Raw genomic sequence first — 19528 nt, 5'->3', positions numbered from 1 at the left:
CACTGGAGGGTCACATGGAGGGTCACTGGAGGGTCACTGGAGGGTCACTGGAGGGTCACACATGGAGGGTCACATGGAGGGTCACTGGAGGGTCACACATGGAGGGTCACATGGAGGGTCACTGGAAGGTCACTGGAGGGTCACCTGGAGGGTCATAGGAACAACCACCAGAAGGCCCCGGGCCAGGCTGGAATTGGAGCCTGGGCTGATCTGAGTCCTTCATCCGGGGAGGACGGGAGGACGTTTTCCCCCTGAGGGTCTTGGTCACATGGCTGCTTTCAGGCGAGCTGGCCCCTGGCCGGGTGGGAGGATCCCCCCTCCTCCATTGTCTGGCTCACAGAGGTCCGGCCCCCTTCCTGTTGTGCTCCGTGTTTGCACAGGGACCATAGCTGGTCCCTCCTGGCCATGGCTGGTGGTTAATCAGCAGCCCGGCTGCCGTGGGAGGGCCCTGGCGGGTGGATAAAGGCCCCACCAGGCACCGGAGGGCAGTGTCCCTCCTCCCCTGCGTGTGCCCGGTGAGAGGAGCGCCAGGATCAAGGCCCAGACCATGTCCCAGCTGGTGGAATGTGTTCCCAACTTCTCAGAGGGGAACAACCAGGAGGTGAGGTGCAGAGAGGCTGGGCAAGGGGCTCGGGGCAAGGGGAAGGGGGTGTGCTTCGTGTGGGGTCGGGGAGTATCTTCTCTAAAATGGAACCACTTCCCGTCGTCAGCCCAGAGCGAGGTGCCCCATGAGCGCAGGGACTCAGAGCGGCTGGCCAGGGGTGAGGAAGAGGCAGCGGGATGCGTAGTCAGGCAGGGGTCCTGGCCCCGGGTCTGGGCCGCAAGGCTGTTGAAAGGTCCCCAAACCTTCTCAGGTGGGCTCTGCTCTTATGCGCATGTTACCTAGGGGGACACTGAGGTGTATGGATCTGGTTCAGGCTACTGGGGGCCACGGAGCCCCTGCTCCCAACCACAGGGCTGTCCTGCTGCCTCAGAAGTTTCCGGACCCTTCATGCCCCTCCCCTAGTGCAGATGGTCCCACTAGGGACCACGTGGGGGGCCAGAGCCCTGACCCTCCGTGACCCTGGCCTATAGGTCACCTTCTTGGAGCCCCACAGTCCCTCCACCCGGGTTCTGATTCCTGCCTCAGATTCCCCTGGAGGGTGCCGCCTGCTTCCTTTTCTTGGCGACCACAGCTCAGTGATGGGCCTCCCTGGGTTTTCGCTCTCTGAGGAATTCCCAAATGGTCAGGACCGGCCCTTTAGGCCCACGTTTGGGTGGTGGTTGGGGGCAGCAGGAGACGCATGGCCACCTCTGAAGCTCCTGCTCCTTCTTCCAAGTGGGGAAACCGAGGCACGGGGTCGGGCTTTCGTCCCCAGGTGATTGACGCCATCTCCCGCGCCGTGGCGCAGACCCCGGGCTGCGTGCTGCTGGACGTGGACGCTGGCCCCTCCACCAACCGCACTGTATACACGTTCGTAGGGCAGCCCAAGGACGTGGTGGAGGGGGCCCTCAATGCCGCCCGGGCTGCCTTCCAGCTCATCGATATGAGCCAGCACAAAGGTGAGGGTTCCTCGCGCACAGGGTGTGGGGGCTGCCTGGCCCGCAGGCTTGCCCTGGGAGGACCCCAGAGCCCCCTGAAGGGTCTCAGGCGCAGCCCACCGAGGCTGCGGTGCCAGGCTAAGGCCGGTGGAGACCTCTTCCATGTTTCAGGGGTTCCCAGGAGCGACGGGCAGTGAGGCTCAGGCATCCCGTGCAGGCCTGGGGGCTGGGGGGCCAGGGAGCAAAGACTCGGAAACCGGCCTGTCAGCAGCCCGCAAAACCAAACACATCTGCTGTGGCAGGCAGGTCAAAGGTTGGTGGACACGCCGGGAGCAGGTCAAGAGGGCAGGGGCCCTGGCTACTCCCATGTGGAGGGAATTCTCAGGTGATTGCAACTGTAGAGACTTAGAAAGCCGATCTCGAAGCCAGAGCTCCCTGGGGGAGGGGCCGTCAGGGTTTGGGAAGGACGCTCTAAGCTGCGGGGGGAGGGCGGGGGGTGGCGGGCTCTGAATGCTCAGCTTGGCAGCGCGGGGTCCACGAGCCCGCTGAGCCCATGCCCACGCCTGGGCCCCCCGGCCACCCTTGCCCAGCCCCCTCTCTCTGCAGGGGAGCACCCTCGGATGGGCGCCCTGGACGTGTGCCCCTTCATCCCTGTGAGGGGCGTCAGCATGGATGAGTGTGTGCTCTGTGCCCAGGCCTTCGGCCAGCGGCTGGCGGAGGAGCTCGGTGTGCCAGGTGAGTGCCCGGAGAGGGACGCCCTGGCAGGGGCGCCCCCTGCAGGTCCCCCCGCTGCACTGCAGCTCCCTCAGGTACTCTGCACACGGAAGGGGGGCTGCGGGCCACTGCTGGGGGGGGGCAGTGGCTCCCACGCGCTGCCCCGCAGTGGACGCTGCTCGGCTGCTCCGTAAAGTCAAGTCCGTGCTGCCTAATAGAATAATCTCGCTTGGGGAATTAACCAAATCAAGAAATTATTCACGTGAGACAAACGGAGACAAGCGGGAAGCAGCCTGTGCAGGGGTCTCCAGAACGCCGGGCGCACGCGGGGCTCGGGCTCAGGCAGAGGGATGCGTGAGGGCAGGGCCCAAACCCACGCCCTGCGGGTACCCGCGGTGTGCGCCAGGCTGTCACCGTTGTCGTGGAGACATTGGGAGTTTGTGGTGACTTTGTTTCCTTTTCTCTGTGTTTCTTAATTTGTGGTCATATTCACTGTACAATGAAAATACACTTTAGAAAGAAAGGTGAGCCTGCTTCCATCCTGAGCGTCTGCTCCTATCTCGGGGACATCTGTGCGGGGGGAGCAGCGGGGGGGCCTGCCCTGTCCCTGGGTGGGCAGAGGGGGGGGGTCCTGGCCCAAACGGAGTGTCCATAGTGACCACCCACACCCATCCCACGAGGCAGAGGGAGATGGGAGCCGAGGGAAAGGCAAGTTGGTCCCCCAGGCTGAGGCTGGCAGAAGCGTCCTGCCTCATTTCTCCTCCAGGAGTGGGGGTTCCGGGCTGCCCACCGGCGGGGACCCTGACCAGCCGGCTCCCTTGCAGTGTACCTCTATGGGGAGGCGGCCCAGACGGCCAGTCGCCGGACCCTGCCGGCCATCCGGGCTGGGGAGTACGAGGCCCTCCGTGAGAAGGTGCGTGTCTCCTCACCAGGGCGGGCCGGGTGGAGGGCTGCACTCTGCAGGGGTGGGTGCCCTCCTCCTTCCCTGATCTTGGAGGGGCGTCTCTCCTGTGGGGGACACCACAGCCTAGGGTGAGTCTCCCCACAGCTCAAGCAGGCCGAGTGGGCGCCCGACTTTGGCCCCAGCTCCTTTGTCCCCAGCTGGGGGGCCACGGCCACGGGGGCACGGAAGTTCCTCATTGCGTTTAACATCAACCTGGTCAGCACCAAGGAGCAGGCCCACCGCATCGCCCTCAACATTCGGGAGCAGGGGCGTGGGAAGGACAAGGTGAGCAGCCTGCCGTCCCCATGGGCCGTGGCACTCTCCCCGCGGAATCCTGAGGGGCTCAGGGAGAGCCTCAGAGGTGGGGTGGCGCCGTGGTGTGGACCTGCTGACCAGCCCAGCCTTGGTGTCCATGACAAGTGGACGAGGCCGGTGGGGTTCCAGTGTTTGACGTTGGGGGGCGCTCGCTTAAAAGGCGTTTCCGTGGCAGCAGGCAGGGGTATAGCTGTTGCTAGAGTCATACATCTGGGGCAACAGCTGCTTCGGAGCCCCAGAGCCCCCAGGTAACTCCAGCCCCCCGCACACCCCCAGGTGCCCTGGGCACCCTGACCCACCATGTCTGCCACAGCAGCTGCCCCCCAGTTTGAGCGCCAATCTTGCAGGGAGTGTGATTTGGACCCACAGACACAGAGGCACTTGGTGAAGGAGGTGAAGGGTGACATCTTGCCCACCTGTCGGCTCCCCAGCCCTAGAGACCTGGGTGCCCCCACACAGCTGAGGCCCCAGGAGCCTGGCACAGGCAGCAGTGTGTAGGCACGACCATGCAAGCCGGGCAAACCCCAAATCCTTTTCGTTCCTGCTGAATTTGGAGCTCAGAGGTCCGTCCTCAGGTGGACTGAACCACCCTAAGGAGTGAGGAGTGGGGAGCCAGCCTCTGGGGCGAGGGAGGGATGGCAGGGACCACGCACAGGAGTGTAGGGGTGGGGGGGGTGGCCCCAGGCGAGACCCCAGCACATGGTGTGGGCGGAATGCTGGCCTGAGCCTGGTGCCGTGGGCGGGGGCCTCAGTTTCCCTGTGGTAGGCGGGGCCCTCCCCAGCTGGCTCAGAGCTCTGGTGTGTGAGGAGGGCCGCCAACCCGCCGTCCAGGCAGCACCACGGATCCGCAGGCCATGGCATCTGTGGAGGGAGGGAGCCCTCCTGCCAGCTTAGCCGGCGGGGGCGGGGGGGCGCTGTACAAGTGGCTTTCAGTACAGGAGGCAAGAGAGGATGGGCAGGGCCTGAGCTGGGAAAGACTTTTTGTTTGCAGCCAGGACGCCTGAAAAAGGTTCAGGGCATTGGCTGGTACCTGGATGAGAAGAACCTGGCCCAAGTGTCCACAAACCTCTTGGACTTTGAGGTCACAGCACTGCATACAGTCTACGAGGAGACCTGCAGAGAAGCCCAGGTGAGCGGCTGGGGTGAAGTCCCTCAGGTAAGCGGGGCGGGTCCCCAGGACACCCTTCAGGGCATCTCAAGTCCAGCTCCCCTGGACATGATGCCGCTGGACCTCCGCAGGAGCTGAGCCTGCCAGTGGTGGGGTCGCAGCTGGTGGGCTTGGTGCCGCTGAAGGCCCTCCTGGACGCTGCCGCCTTCTACTGCGAGAAGGAGAAGCTGTTCATCCTGGAGGAGGAGCACCGCATCAGGCTGGTGGGCTGGGCTCCCAGCGAGGGTGGGGACAAATGACGCTCTAGGAGCAGGCCTGGGGCACCCCGTCCGCCGGGCTGGGCCCCACTCCTCCTCCTCTTGCTGTCTGTGCTTGGATGACATCACACTCTGTCATACGGGGAACTGTGGGAGTTTTCTCTGTGCTCTGGGTGTTCAGTCTTGCACGAACCCCTTGGGGAGGGGGCACAGCACGTCCCCCCTCCCTTCTGGGGTCTGTGCTGGAGGCGCCCGGGGGTGGCGGAGGCGCGTGCGCTCCCGCGTCAGCCCCGTGCCCGCTGCGGGATGCGGGTGCGTGGACCCACCCAGGAGCAGCGAAGGGTCGTGTAGAAGCTGCTGCCATTGTCCCAGGTGACAACTGCAGCCGAATTCCGCACGGCGAGCGCACGAGTGGGTTTCTCTGCGTGTGTTTGTCTCTGGCAGTTGGGTTTGTATCTCCTGATTCAGCAAATACATCTTGACCCTTTGTCCTGTTTGCAGGCCTATGGGGTGTTGGGCGTCGTTCCTTCCAGTTTTAATGGAAGAGTCTGTGTTTTAGGTATTCTGGTGATTACCTCTATAACTTAATATACTTACCCCTGTTTTTGATTTATTCATTTTAAAAGTTTACCCAAATTTTCAAATACATGATTTGATTTATTGATTTTTATCAGTACACTGACAGCCTGCTATGGAAGTGAGAAAATAAATCTACTTAGCATTTGCTCACATCTTTTCTTCCTTCTTTATTTCCTGATTTTTTTTTTTTTGAGTTACAGTAGTTTTTAGTGGGGGTGGGGGGTTCTTTCAATTTTTTCTTTTGTAGTAAAATACACAATTGGAATCTTAACCATCTTTTAGGTATACAGTTGACAATATCAAGTGCATCATAATGTTATGCAGCCATCATAACCCAGGATGGGTTTCTCTGTGTCTGCAAAAAATGCCATTAAGGTTCTGATAAGGACTGCACTGATTCTGTGTGTTGCTTTGGGGAATACGGCCATCTTAACAGAAGTATTCTAATCCATGAACATGGGCTTTCTGTTTATTTATATTTTCTTTAATTTTTTTTTTCAAAGTTTTGTAGTTTTTATTGTACACATCTTTTACCTCCTTGGTTAAGTTAATTAAGTCCTAACTATTTTACCCTTTTTGATGCTGTTGTAAATGGAAATGTTTTTGCAATATCTTTTTCAGAGTGCTCATCGTTAGTGTATAGAAATGCACTGACTTTTGTGTGTTGACTTCGTATCCTGCTTCCTTGCTGAATTCATCTATTAGTCCTAGGTGGTTAAATTATAAAGAATTTAAGTTCTTTCACTCTTCATCAATGTTCGACAGTGTCTGTTGACTCTTGGTGAAGACAGACAAGAATATTAGTGCGCACCTGTAGGTGGTCATCTCTGCTCTAGATTTAAATTGTTGTATCGCTCTTTTCACATTGTCAAATTTATGGCATTTACCTTCTGTAAATGTTCCACACGTCTTAAATACCCACAGATATTTAACCTGAGCTCCGTACGTAGGCGAGGTCATCTCTGTTTCTCCTTGTCTGTTCGTTGCCTGAATCTCACGGTCAAGCAGAGTTTTTGAAGAAAGGCTCATGATGCTTTACTCATGGTGCTTTACTCATATGGCGTGTTTGGCCATGTCTTTCTGTGAATTTATTCTTTCAACATTGTTGGACAACCAAAATTCCAAGTCACTTGTTTTCACCTGAGAATATTGCAAACGTATCTTTTTTTTTTTTTAAGATTTTATTTATTTATTTGACAGAGAGAGCACGTGTGGGCACAAGCAGGGGGAGCAGCAGAGGAAGAGGGAGAAGCAGAGCCCCACTGAGCAGGGAGCCTGATGCAGGGCTTGATCCCAGGACCCTGAGGTCATGACCTGAGCTGAAGGCAGACACTTAACCCACGGAGCCACCCAGGCGCTCCCGCAGACGTGTCTTTACCATCTTCTGGAATCAAACGTCCCGTGGGGAGGTCTAAGTCTGCCTGGTTATCTCCCTAATCTCCAGGGACCTGTTGTGCTCCCTGATGCCTGAAGAACTCCTTCTTCGTCCTGGAGGTTCAGTAACTTCTTCCCCTTGTATTCATGTGGTTTTCTCCAACCTGGCTTCTAAGCTGCTCATAGAGTTTATGGCCAGGTCCGTTCTCTTTCTAGCTGTTACAAAATTTTGTGAATTGTTTTATGTTGATGTCAGCCCCCACTCACAGCAGAGCTGTAGGAACGGAGCAAGGACCCCTCACGAGCCCCAGATTCCCCAGTTGTTTGCACTCAGCCCATTGCTGCGTCATTCCCCCTCTGTATCCATGCATAGTCATATAGTCACATATATGTGTGTGTATTTTTTTTTGGACTACTTCAGAGTAGGTTAAAGACATTGTACCATTTTACCTCGAATTTATTCCGGTTTTATTTCTTAAGAACAAGGACATATCTCTTGCACAACCCTAGTACAATGGTCAAAATCAGGAAATTCGACATTAATGCAGTTCTAGCATCTAATTTGCAGACCATAATCAAATTACACCAACGTCTCCGTAGTCCCCATTATAGCTACTTACCCCTCACCCAGGGTCCGAACCAGGTGACAGTCCTTTACCGCCATGTCTTTTATCACCTTTAATCGGGGGCAGCTCCTTGTGCTCTTGCCCTTCCATGACCTTGACATAGTTCAAAAGTACAGGAAATTGTTTTGCACAGCATCTCCCGTACCAGGGTTGTGGGCTCCTGGTGGGATCACGGCGGGCGGGATGTGCCGTCCTCAGAGCGCGGGGTCAGGCGCCCCCGTCTGTTGCCGGGGGTCCTCGTGTCAAGGAGCAGTTATTCACTGCAGTGTTTCCGATTTTCCCTTTTGTGCTGAGTGCTCTGTGGGAGGTACTGTAAGGATGTGTAAACACCCTGTTCCTCTTGAAATTCCAGCCATAAGTTTTAGCAGCCAGTAATGGTTTTCTAACCTTACCCTTTCTTTAAGAAAATGCTTTCATCTCTTCCCCCCTAAGGAAACAGAATTTATTCACAAAATTTAACATGTATACAAGTATGAACCAATGCATATTTTTATCTATGTTACAAATATTTAAAAATGCCTTAACTAGTTTCAATGCATTGTCTTTACAGATACGTGTTTTTTTTCTAATTCTTTATTTAAATTCAGTTAGTTAACATATTAACATACTAAGTTAGTTAAATTCAATTTAGTTAACACATACTGTATTATTAGTTTCAGGGGTAGAATTTAGTGATTCATCAGATGCGTATAACATCTAGGGCTCCTTTCATCCCGTGCCCTCCTTAATGTCCGTCACCCAGTTACCCCATCCCCCCACCTCTCTCCTCCAGCAGCCCTCAGTTTCCTATGATTAAGAGTCTCTTATAGTTTGTCTCCCTATTTTCATCTTACTTTATTTCTCCTTCCCTTCCCCTATGTTCATCTGTTTTGTTTCTTAAATTCCACATATGAGTGAAATCATATGGTATTTGTCTTTCTCTGATTGACTTATTTCACTTAGCATAATACTCTCTAGTTCCATCCACGTCATTGCAAATGGCAAGATTTCATCCTCTCTGATGGCTGAGTAATAGTCCGTTGTATATATGAACCACATCTTCTTTATCCAGTCATCTGTTGATGGACAGCTGGACTCTTTGCACAGTTTGGCTGTTGTGGACGTTGCTGCTGTGAACGCTGGGCTGCAGGTGCCCCTTCAGATCACTCCATTTGTAGTTTTAGGGTAAATACCTAGTAGTGTGATTGCTGGGTTGAAGGGGAGCTCTATTTTAAACTTTTTGAGGCACCTCCCTACTGTTCTCCGGAGTGGCTGCTCCAGCTTGCATTCGCACCAACAGTGCACGAGGGCTCCCCTTTCTCCGCATCCTCACCAACATCGGTCGTTTCTTGATTTATTAATTTTAGCCATTCTGACAGGCGTGAGGTGGTATCTCATTGTGGTTTGGATTTGTATTTCCCTGATGCTGAGTGATGTGGAGCATTTTTTCATGTGTCTGTTGGCCATTTGTACATCTTCTTCGGGGAAATGTCTGTTCATGTCTTCTGCCCATTTCTTGACTGGATTATTTGTTCTTTGGGTGTTGAGTTTGATAAGTTCTTTATAGATTTTGGATACTAGCTCTTTATCTGATAAGACATTTGCAAATACCTTCTCCCATTCTGTCGGCTGTCTTTTGGTTTTGTCGACTGTTTCGTTTGCTGTGCAGAAGTTGTTTATCTTGATGCAGTCCCAGTAGTTCACTTTTGCCTTTGTTTCCCTTGCCTTTGGAGACATGTCTAGCAAGAAGTGCTGCGGCCGATGTCAAAGAGGTTGCTGCCTGTGTTCTCCTCTAGGATTTTGATGGTTTCCTGTCTCACATTTAGATCTTTCATCCATTTTGAGTTTATCTTTGTGTATGGTGTCAGAGAATGGTCCAGTTTCATTCTACTACATGTGGCTGTCCAGTTTTCCCAGCACCATTTATTGAAGAGACTGTCTTTTCCATTGGATATTCTTTCCTGCTTTGTCGAAGATCAGTTGACCATAGAGTTGAAGGTCCGTTTCTGGGTTCTCCGTTCTGTTCCATTGATCTATGTCTGTTTTTGTGCCAGGACCATACTGAGAAAAAGAAAAAAAAGAAAATGCTTTCATCTCTCCCACACTTATTTATTCCTTATTAACGTGTTTGATGTTCTCCTCTATTTCTTAACATGTTGTTTTATATTCTTTATCTGAAGGTTCTGATATCTGCAGGCTTTGAAGGTCTGATTTTGCAAGTTGCTGCGTCTGTTGACTTTCTCATGGCGACTTGCTGCTTCGTGTGTTTTGTGATTTTCGACTGTGTGTGCATATTGTTTGCAACTTTATCCGTGGTAGTTCTTGGACAGCTGGGTTTAAAGTTGGGATTTGCTTCTGTTAGGTCTCAGGTATGTGATCACAAAGGGCCCCCCAGGGTCAGTCTTTCGCTTGGAGCTTTGGAACTACACAGGTAGAGAGTTCTATGTGGACCGTGGCCCATACCCCCTCAGCGTGGTTTGTGGTTAGAATTCCCAGGAATGGTTTTTCCTGCTTCACCAAAGGGAAGGCAGAGACGGAGAAGTAGCCCAATTACATCCTTCAGTGTTTTTTGTTTTTGTTTTAAATCCTGGTTCATCCTTGGAGAGGTCACCTTGCGGGGCCTCTGTTCTGACCCTCGCTTTTCAGGACTTGAGACCTCCCTTCCATGAGGGGCTGCCAGAGGCTCTCAGATGTCCCCGGGCGGACCCAGCATTAGGGTGAGCAGGCCTCTCTGGTGCCCTGTCTGGTCGTTTCTGGCCTCGAATGAGCGCCTTTACTTTCTGCCAGCTCAGCCAGGCACTTAAATTCATGTCGAAATTTCTGTTTGTCTTTCTGAGGTCTTCTGTGCCAGGAGGGCTTTGCTTTTTTGCTTGCTGAAGGCTCTCAGGAGGCACTCTTACCCTTCTCCATGTCCTTGGGGAGACCTCCTGGCTGCCCTCGCCCCCGGGACTCTGCGGGCTGGTTTCTGTCAAGGAGCCCATGTCACTTTCCATTTCTGTAGAAAATGTCAGCCTTCTGGGCTCAGAATGCGCCGGACTGCGCCACTGGCATTAGCACCATAAAGTGTTTTGAATATTTTTTTGGTGGAAAGAATTCTAATCTTAAATGGAGATTGTGCCAACTTTATTTTGAATTTAGGTAAAATCCATTTTGCCTCATAGAACAAATCTTATGTTTAGGTCAATCAGGCAGCTCCCGGGCTTTAAAAGTTGTGAGTACTGACTCCTGAAGAATTAGGAATCTTGTCCAAAGGGGTAGTTTTGTGGGTTCCTTTCAGTGATGGGCTCACGTGTGTGGTGTTGTCTGTGGGACGCATGTGGCTTAGAACGAGGGCCCCTCCTCTCTCTGGGTCAGTTTCTCTGTAGGGGAAGATGGTGGGTGGATGTGACAGGGAGTCTGTGGGGGGTCTGCTCTGGGCTGGGGGCTTTCCTGGAAGCCAGCGGTCACAAGCTCGTGGTGGGTGGGCATGCGGCCAGCTATGCTTGGCTCCCCATATAGAGGTGGGTCAGAGCAAGGGTGCCACCGTGAGCTCACGTGGGACCCCACCATTCAGTGGCTTGCCCTGTGTGGGGGGGGCCCAGGTGGCTCATCATCACCAGCCCCTTCTTCTAGGTGGTGAACCGGCTGGGCCTGGACTCTCTGTCCCCTTTCAACCCTAAGGAGCGGATCATCGAGTGAGCACCTCCCCTGCCCCCACAGAAACCTGCCTCGATTCTTCTAGAGCCTTCTGTGTGGTCATTTATTCATCAGTAAACACCAGGGTGTCTGTGCCAGCCATGAAGCTGGGGGCTAGTTGGGGGGATATAGTGAGACCCTAACAAGGTCCCACCGTATGGTCATGGGGGCTTCTGTGTGGTCATGGCCACTCAGCACACTAGGACTGTGTCCCCTACCCTATGTTGGGAGGGGGTGTATGGGGAGAGGCCTGGGGTCAGGGATCAAGGTCTGAGTCAGCCCTGCCCTCACAGCCTGGCAGTAGTGACTCTGGACCCTGCCCTCCATTCCCTGTCCCCAAAAGCCCCATCCCCTGTTCCTGGCCCCCTCCCCCCCTGGAGCCTCACTGAGCCAACCCCTCCCCACAGGTACCTGGTCCCTGATGGTGGGCCTCAGCAGAGCCTGGTGGACAAGCCCCTGTGTGCCTTTGTCCGTGAGGTGGGCGCCCGCTCTCCAGCCCCGGGGGGCGGCTCCGTGGCAGCGGCCAGTGCAGCCATGGTGAGTGCGAGGCGAGAGGCAAGGGGTGAGGACAGGGCCAAGGGCGCCTGGCCTGGGGTCCCGAGTCACATGCACAGCACATCTCTTGCCCAGGGTGCCGCACTGGCCTCCATGGTCGGCCTGATGACCTACGGGCGGCGCCAGTTTGAGCACCTGGACGCAACCATGCGGCGCCTGATCCCGCCCTTCCACGCGGCCTCGGCCGCGCTGACTCAGCTGGTGGACGCTGATGCCCGGGCCTTCCAGGCCTACCTGGTGAGTGCTCGGCGGGACCACCCCAGCCTGTGGAAGCCCTGAGTGGGGTCAGTGACAGAGGGAGGCGTCCTACGGAGAGAGAGCTCCCCCAGGGTCACAGAGAACTTGCAGGGAGGGTGGGGGCTGTTGGAAGCACAGGTGTCTGGAGAACAGGGGAGGCGGGAGGGAGGGGAGAGTGGTCTGGCTGCTATTGACCCCCCTCCCCTGACCGCGCAAGGCTTAGTTCAGCGGTTCTGAGCATTTGGCCCAGGCGTGACCTGGCACTCCATCCACAGCAGCGGCAGGGTGGGGTGGGACGGAGAGAGGGTCCGCCCAGGCTCAGCGCCCCTGCCCCAGCTGCCCTCTGAGTCCCGCAGCTGGGTCAGCACCCAGACCTACAGATGCTGGTGGAAGGCGAGGTCCCCAAAGAAGAGCTCACATCCCAGGACGGGTGGGCAGCAGAAATCCTAAAAGAAGAGCCAGTGATTGATGGTCTCAGAGGCTGGGGAAGACGTTGCAACCACGAGACAAAGAGAGGACCACAGGGAGAGCCGGCAACTCTTCCACATGCTGTGGCAGGCTGGTCAGGTCGGGATCTGCTCACCCTCCCAAGAGGGAGTCTGTGTGTCAGGCGGTGGACGACAGAGAAGGGGCGTACGTAGCTCAGACCCCGGGGCAGGGGTTGGAGCACTCGCAGGAAGACCCGAGACGTGAGTCCAGGACCAAGCCCCGCTGTGCGTCTGTGTCCCAGAGCAGTTCATGGGGGAAGGACCCGGGAGACGCGTGAGCTCACAGTCACCAGCCGCCCCACAGGCTTTGGGACAGAGCTGTCTCGCGGGCCAGACTGCGCTGAAAGGAAGTCAGGGCACAGATGACCACCAGTGACCTCCAGGGCACGCCGCGCACGCCCCGAGTGAAGGCTGTATCCAGACGGGAAGAACCAGAGTCTCGCCTAAAGAAGTTACCATCTGGGACTAAAGTTCATGTCCTCTGGGAGGGAGGTATAGACCTTGGTCACCTTTTTCCATGTGTGCTTTTAGACTTAAATTTCATTTATTTGCTATTTAAAGTAGGTAAAACCTTCAGGTGGTTCAGAATTCACAAAGACAGGAGGATTGCAGATGAGCAGTCCCTGTGCCCGACCCCCCACCACAGCCCTGCATGCCCCCCACAGGCACGATTTTAGGGCAAGCGTCCGGAGATGTTTGTTTATATGGGTGTAGATCAAGTTCTTCTTTCTCTCCCATTTCTTACACAAATGGCGTCATATATGTTCTTAGTTTGCCTCTTGGGCTCGTCACTTGAGTTCTATTAGAGATCTTCCTATAATGGTGCATGGAGACCTCACGCCCCCAGCTGCCAGTACAGATCTGCCCCGACTTAGGTGGTTACGACCGATAAACCCATCGTCACTTGAAAGCACCGTATCTAGCACAGCCAGCCTTCGGCACATCGCAGTCCAGCTGGCCGGCCTTCAGCTGCCGAGAACACTTCGTTCGCCTCCAGCTGGGTGTGGACTCGCACACGGCCTGTCTTATGAGAGAGGGTCGAACAGCTCTGTAACTGACCGAACACCGTACCCAGAGTGACCGACGGAACGGCTGTGTGCCTGCGGGGCTGCCCAGCCTCAGCACAGGACCGCGTATCGCTAGCCGGGGCGAAGACCCACATCCCAATTCCAAGCACGGTTCTGAGCGCGTGTTGCTTTTGCACCACCACGGAGTCAAAAAATCTGAACCTGTGTAAGTGGGGACCGTCTGATTGTGTAGACGTCTTGGTCACAGCACTTTGGCCAGCCCCACTGGAGGACGTAGGCCCCTTTGCACCTGGGATGCTGCTGGCGTCGGGCGTCCGTCACCGGGCATGCAGTGGGCGGCCTGTGGGGGTGATTTGTAGAAGGACTTGCTGCCCAACGTGAGTGCAGCCAAGTGGCCCTTGGGAGGCTGTGTGGATGTGGCTCCGTGGTGCAAATCTGAGGGCTCCTTCCCGGGGCTCCACGCCATGGGCGTGGCAGTCACACTGTGGTCTGTGTCTCCGTGCTGCCTTGGCCGGTGCCTCTCACTGTGCGTGGCAAGGGGCGTTTCTCGTACTTCGCACAGCGGTGTCGTGTGCCTTCCAGAAGCGCAAGGCTCCCCGCCCTCTCAGACCTCCCTTACTGCTGGCTACACTCAGGCCGCGGGCCGGCTGCTTCCCGCGGTGGTCGTGCTGGTTCCTGACCCGGCGGCTTTGAGTGTTCCGTCCCTGAACCCAGAGTCTCCCAGCTCTTCCCATGGTGGTCGTGTCACGGTTTACGGGGTCGCCCCGCGCGAGCTTACCGAGCTGCTCCCGCGGCACTTCCCAGACTCCCCTGCTCTGATGACCTTCACACATGGAGAGGCGTTTACGGGGAAGCATCAGGTTCAAGTATAAATGCAGAACATTTAAGGCTAACCACCGGAGATTAGAAATAAGGCGATTGAGTAGAAAACAACTGGAGGGAAGTAGAAAAACAAAAATCTAATCAGAAGGCAGGGGAGAGAAGAAAGATGATGGGCAAAGGTGTCTGCTTCAGAGCCTAAAATGCGACTCGGAGACGCGCTGTCGAAAGTCACATGCACGAGGGGAACGCAGTGCTTTACGCTCCCTCCCTGGGGGCGACAAGAAGAGGGAGATCTGAAAAAGGAAGCATCCTCATCTTGTGCCGAACGCAGAAGTGATTTCCAGATGGGGGAAGAGCAAAGCTCGCGATCGCCTGCCTCCACGTGGGCGGGCATCCGCTGCTGGACGCAGCCGTGACCGTGGGAAGGACAGGCCTGACTGAAACCAGCCCAGTTCCCCCGGGAGTTCCCCACCCCGAGCGCCCGGGCTCACGGGGACAGGACTAATGCCCCGCATTTTGAGGACCACTGTGGGGCTGCACGCGGGAGACTGGAGGGAGGTGTGCATCGCCCCAGAGGCCCAGGCAGCCCCTGGGAGACTCGGGATGGTTTTGTCCACCAGTAGGAGCTGTTGGGGTGCTGGCCTGGTGGGTTCCGGGCGGGGCCAGGGCTCCCTTGCTCTAAGGCACGCTGACAGAGGCGTCGACTTTTGGACAGAGATTTAGTCAAATGCAGAATGGACACATTCCCCACCCGGCCAGGCCCTTGGCCCTTGCAGGCAAGCAGGGCAGGGCCTGAGCTGGTTCAGGCGGGAGGGGGTGGAGGACACACACCTGAGCCCGAGACCCAGCAGTGTGTTGTGTGTCACAAGCAGTGACTGGAGCCCATGCTGTGTGAGGGGACCCCCAGCCCCTGAGGGCGTCCCCCCAGTCCCCTGGAGCCTGGTGTGGAAACCTTGGCCCCTGGCAGAAGGGCTGCTCGAAGGTGCGTCCGCGCCCTGCAGAAACGCTGACCCCGGGGGTGGTGGTGTGGACACCGCCCAGACTCTCCATGTGGCCCCGGGGTATGGCCACTGCTCACCCCACGGGTTCTGGGATCTCTTCTGGCAGGAAGCAACAAAGCTGCCCAAGAACACACCTGAGGAAGGGGACAGGTGAGTGCCGCAGTGGCCGTGGGGGAGGCACCACCCCAGACCGTGGACACCCAGGGCTTGACCTTGGAGCCATTTAACCCACCCTATGGGGGGGTGTTTGTGATGGAAGAACAACGTCCCTGTTGCCCCCCGCCCCGGGTTCGGTCTGCTGGGGTGGAGCTGGGGGGGGGCAGTCCAGGTGGCCCCTGGGTGTCCTGGGCTCTGACCATCGACTCCCTCGGATTCAGGCGTGCGGCGGCCCTGCAGGAGGGGCTGCGGCAGGCGGTGGCCGTGCCCCTGGCTCTAGCAGAGACGGTGGCCTCGCTGTGGCCGGCCCTGCAGGAGCTGGCACAGTGTGCGAACCTGGCCTGCCGGTCGGACCTGCAGGTATGGGGCGGGCAGTAGGGTCCCTTGGCTCCTGCTGCAGGGGGAGCAGCGTGGAGGGTCGTGGGACAAGAGCGCTTCACAGGGGGTCCTGGCCAGTCTCAGCCAGCAGAGCCCATTTGTTTATCCTGTTTTAAGAGTGGGAAGTAAGGGTTTCGTTTAAGCTTCTGCTGCAGGGGGCAGAAATGCAGCTGTATCTCGAGTCCACCCCTAACCCGGGTCCCCAGACCCTCCTGGCCACCCCATCGCCTCCCGCTCCCTTGTTCTGTCCTCTTCCCTCCTTCTTGTGGCCCCGTGCCCTTCGGAAAACCCCTACACCAGCTCACAGATGTGCACACGTCACGCTGCCCTCAGCCCGAGTGTGGAGGGCTCCGGGTCGGGGACCGGAGTGGGCGCGGAGCTCTCTCAGCCCATCCTGAGTACCGCAGCCTAGGCCTTGACAAGAAAGACACCTGTTTTCAGTGCCTGGTCCTGTGGCTCTGGACAACCGTCCCCTCCCTCCCTGGGAGGCAGCTGTGAGCTGTCGGGACACAAGTCACTCCTGCCACTCTGGGTTCGTCCCCGGGCCTGCGCTCCCACCTGCTCTCCCCACCCCACAGCCCACATGTGGGAAGCCAGGAGGTGACCCGGGAGCATCGGCGGTAGGCCCGGCCTGAAGCTGGCACGCCGGGAGGCCTCACATCACTCAGGGCCTCATCTTCTGTGCTCAGAGGTGGAGGGAATCAGGCTGTGGTTGTCGTCTCTGTCTCTGGAGGGGCCGGGCCGGAGCCTGCCCTTCTGCACGTCCACTGCCGGGCCTCTGCACGCAGGCTGGCCCTGGCCCCCTGGGGACCCCCGGGGCGCTCAGTGCGCCATCGGTACCAATGAGATGTGAGGGCCCCCAGCGGCGGCCCTGGCTGGTGGAGTGGGCAGGGTGAGCCCGCCGTCTGCCCGGGTCACGGACTGCCAGCTCCACTCCTGGCGCCTGTTGCAGGTGGCGGCCAAGGCCCTGGAGACGGGCACGTTTGGTGCGTATTTCAACGTGCTCATCAACCTGAAAGACGTCGCAGACGACGCGTTTAAGGACCAGGTGCGCGGGAGGGTCCCGGGGCAGGCCCCGCAGCGGGACCCGGAGGTTACCCTTGGGGCCGTTGCTCTGCGATGCGGGTCTGGGGGAGTGTCCATCTGCTGAGATGTCCCTCCGGCCTCCGCGGTGGCCGGTGTCCTCTCTGGGGGCCCTGGAGGCAGGGGGCCGGGCGTCATCCATACCTCCACCTGCCCTCCTGTGGGGCTCTGGCTGGGGGCTGGGGAGCCACGGGATGGGAGCCCCCATGCTCAGCGCGGGGCCTCAAAAAACAGTCGCCAACCTACGAAATGATCTTAGCTTCAGCATTTGCTGTAATTTCTTGTACTGCTGTCGATGTAAATTTGAAGAGCATACAGCTCGTCGTTTCAAAGTGTAGGTCTCAGGGCGTTGTGCGCAGTCACGATCCAGAACGACGATCCTCGGTGCTCCAAAGGAAGCCCCCACCCATTAGAAGACCCCGTTCCCCCACCCCCAGCCCCAGATACCACCCCATCTGTCTCTGTAGTTTTGTGATAATCTAAACACGAACTCGCAGCCCAGAACAAAGGCCTTTCCAGGGGCTGAGCTTGGCTCTTGAGGGAAGTCACCGTCCACCATGTGACCACGTGGATGTTGACTTAGAGGATGGGCTGCATGAACCCCCTCTGGGCTCGGGGACACAGCCCTGCCCTCTGCGGTTGTGGCTAACATGGGAAGACCAGGAGAGTGGGGGGCCTGGGCCTGGCCCACATCTCAGGGCAGACAGAGGGACCCTCCCATTCTTGCTGAGAGGCCTGCGAGGAGTTGGGGGTCCCCAGGTCGGGGGCTTGGGATCACCCCAGAGAGGACAGGCCAGGAAGCATGGCCGGAGGGCACAGGGAGGTGGCGGGGGTCCTGGGCTGGTGGGGATGGGCTTCAGGTGCAGACTGACGCCTGGGCCTATGTCTGTCAGACCCGCCAGCGTATCTCCAGCCTCCTGCAGGAAGCCAAGACCCAGGCAACACTGGTGCTGGAGCGCCTGGAGGCCCGGCAGGAGTGACGGCGCGTGGGGAGACTGCGTGGACTCTGCAGCCCTCGGTGCCCCTCCCCCTTCCTGGCAGCCTCCAGACGGGGTCCCCGTGGGGCCCAGAGTGGGCGGGGGGGGGGTCAGGGGCAGCTTTTAGTAAAATCATGACCCACCAGTGCCTGTGTAGTGTGTTTGGGGCTGGAAGAAGGGACAGGCCGAGCTAAGTGGGCAGGGACGGGGGACCCGAGATGAGTGAGCATGGGCAGAGGTGGTCAGAGGAAATGGGGGCACAGTGTGAGGTGATGTGCTGGCTCCGGGGCTCCACAGACGCATGTGAGATGCCACTGCAGCCTGAGCCGGGCCCCAGGTCACTGGGAGCAGCTGGGGCTCAGGGCAGGGCACCTGCGGCTTGGTGGCCCTGGGCTCATGCACGGGACAGAACTCCCCGCCAGATGGCAGGTCTCCCCTGTCATGTCTCAGGAAGGAGGTGAGGCCGGTACTTCCTGAAGCGGCGGGAGAGCTGTGGCCCCTGGTGCCGTGGGGGGGGGGGGGGACAGGCAGGTGAGGATGAAGAGGGAGAGGGTGCCAGGAATTTGTGGGGAGGTGTCGAGTTCCCCTGACCTGGCTGGGAGGTGACAAAGCATCAGACCTGGGGGTCCCAGAAGGGATGGACAGTGGAAGCTCAGGGGGCCGAGGCCCAGCAAGGGGGGTCCCAGGAGGACAGCTCCCCCATCTCCCAGCCCACAGCCCCTCTGCCTTCTACGCACCCCCCACAGGGCCTGGTGGCAAGGGACAGGGAGGGGGTGTGGTGGAGAGCCCCCGGCAGACAGCCCCAGCTTCAGATGCTGCTGAGCCAAGTGTGACCGCGGTGGCTGAGGGACGGCTATGGGGTCCTGCGTGGGAGCTCCAGGTGGAGGAGGACAGCAGAACCGCGGTGTGCACGAGGCCGCTGTGGTCTGGCCCGGGTGGGGGCCCCTGAGGGGCTGTGCGCCGGCGGCCATGTTCCCCAAGGGGACGCCACCCTGGGGGCTCCGAGCCTCGAGTGAGTGCAGGTGGGACCCCAGGAGGGCTGTGCCACCGCCAGCCACAGGCTGAGGTGTTCCCAGTTCATCTCCCAAAATAGGCAACGCACTAGGTGCTCCCAAGCCAGAGTGACGCAGGTTCCACGGGGAGGCCTCGCCACCCATCCCCGCCAGGCCCCCTTCGCACCCTCCTCGGGACGTCACTGCCTTCTGTTTCATACCCACTTCATGCTTAGGTAAGCGAACACAGACACGTGTGGATGTACGTCCCGAATTCTTCCTACACCGCGTACAGAGAGCGGGTTATGTGCCGGGTTTCTGTTCTACTTTTAGCAAGAGCCACTTTCTTATCTGTGTTTAGAGAGACTCCTACTCAAATGGCTTTCATTCACTCCTCCATTCCCCGTATTTTCCTAAGCATTTCACTGTGAAATGTAAGAAACATTCAGAAACCATGACCAACAGCACAACCATGAGATCATGTCCTGGGTGACCCTCTCCCATCACACAAACCCCCTGACTCCCTCGATCCTGCTCTATGGTGATGGGACCCCCGGTTTCCTGTTGGTCCATCTGGCAGAAGCAAGCATGGCAGATGGCTGACCTCAGAGCCCATCTGGTCCAGTGTGTCATTCAAAGCCCTTGTTTCTTCGTTGATCTTCTGCTTTGATGATATGTCCATTGCGGTGAGGGGGGGTTAAGTCCCCTACTACTATTGTA

General features: G+C 57.4%; 1 protein-coding gene across 1 annotated transcript; it reads left to right on the top strand.

The window, feature by feature from the left end:
- Nucleotides 1-486: 486 nt before the first annotated feature.
- Nucleotides 487-17961, top strand: FTCD (formimidoyltransferase cyclodeaminase). Its single transcript, XM_045776959.2, has 14 exons — nt 487-601; nt 1359-1542; nt 2128-2256; nt 3060-3148; nt 3284-3463; nt 4485-4622; nt 4733-4864; nt 11029-11090; nt 11499-11628; nt 11722-11883; nt 15329-15372; nt 15600-15738; nt 16709-16804; nt 17733-17961. Exons 1-14 carry the CDS (start codon nt 548-550, stop codon nt 17817-17819), a joined length of 1626 nt encoding a protein of 541 aa, XP_045632915.1. The 5' UTR covers nt 487-547; the 3' UTR covers nt 17820-17961.
- The last annotated feature ends 1567 nt before the right edge of the window (nt 17962-19528 follow it).

This window comes from Ursus americanus, chromosome 4, assembly GCF_024610735.1.
Source record: "Ursus americanus isolate L20-20 chromosome 4, mUrsAme1.1.p, whole genome shotgun sequence".
NCBI lineage: Eukaryota > Metazoa > Chordata > Mammalia > Carnivora > Ursidae > Ursus > Ursus americanus.
The sequence above is the reverse complement of the archived record's forward strand: the minus strand, read 5'-3'. Positions and strand labels throughout refer to the sequence as shown.

What these genes read in the sequence shown, in the direction of transcription:
- FTCD (XM_045776959.2), top strand. Translation starts at nt 548, where the DNA reads ATGTCCCAGCTGGTGGAATGTGTTCCCAACTTCTCAGAGGGGAACAAC. An exon ending in GGAGGAGCTCGGTGTGCCAG is followed by an intron (nt 2,257 to 3,059) that starts GTGAGTGCCCGG and finishes GCTCCCTTGCAG; the next exon opens with TGTACCTCTATGGGGAGGCG. An exon ending in ACGACGCGTTTAAGGACCAG is followed by an intron (nt 16,805 to 17,732) that starts GTGCGCGGGAGG and finishes TATGTCTGTCAG; the next exon opens with ACCCGCCAGCGTATCTCCAG.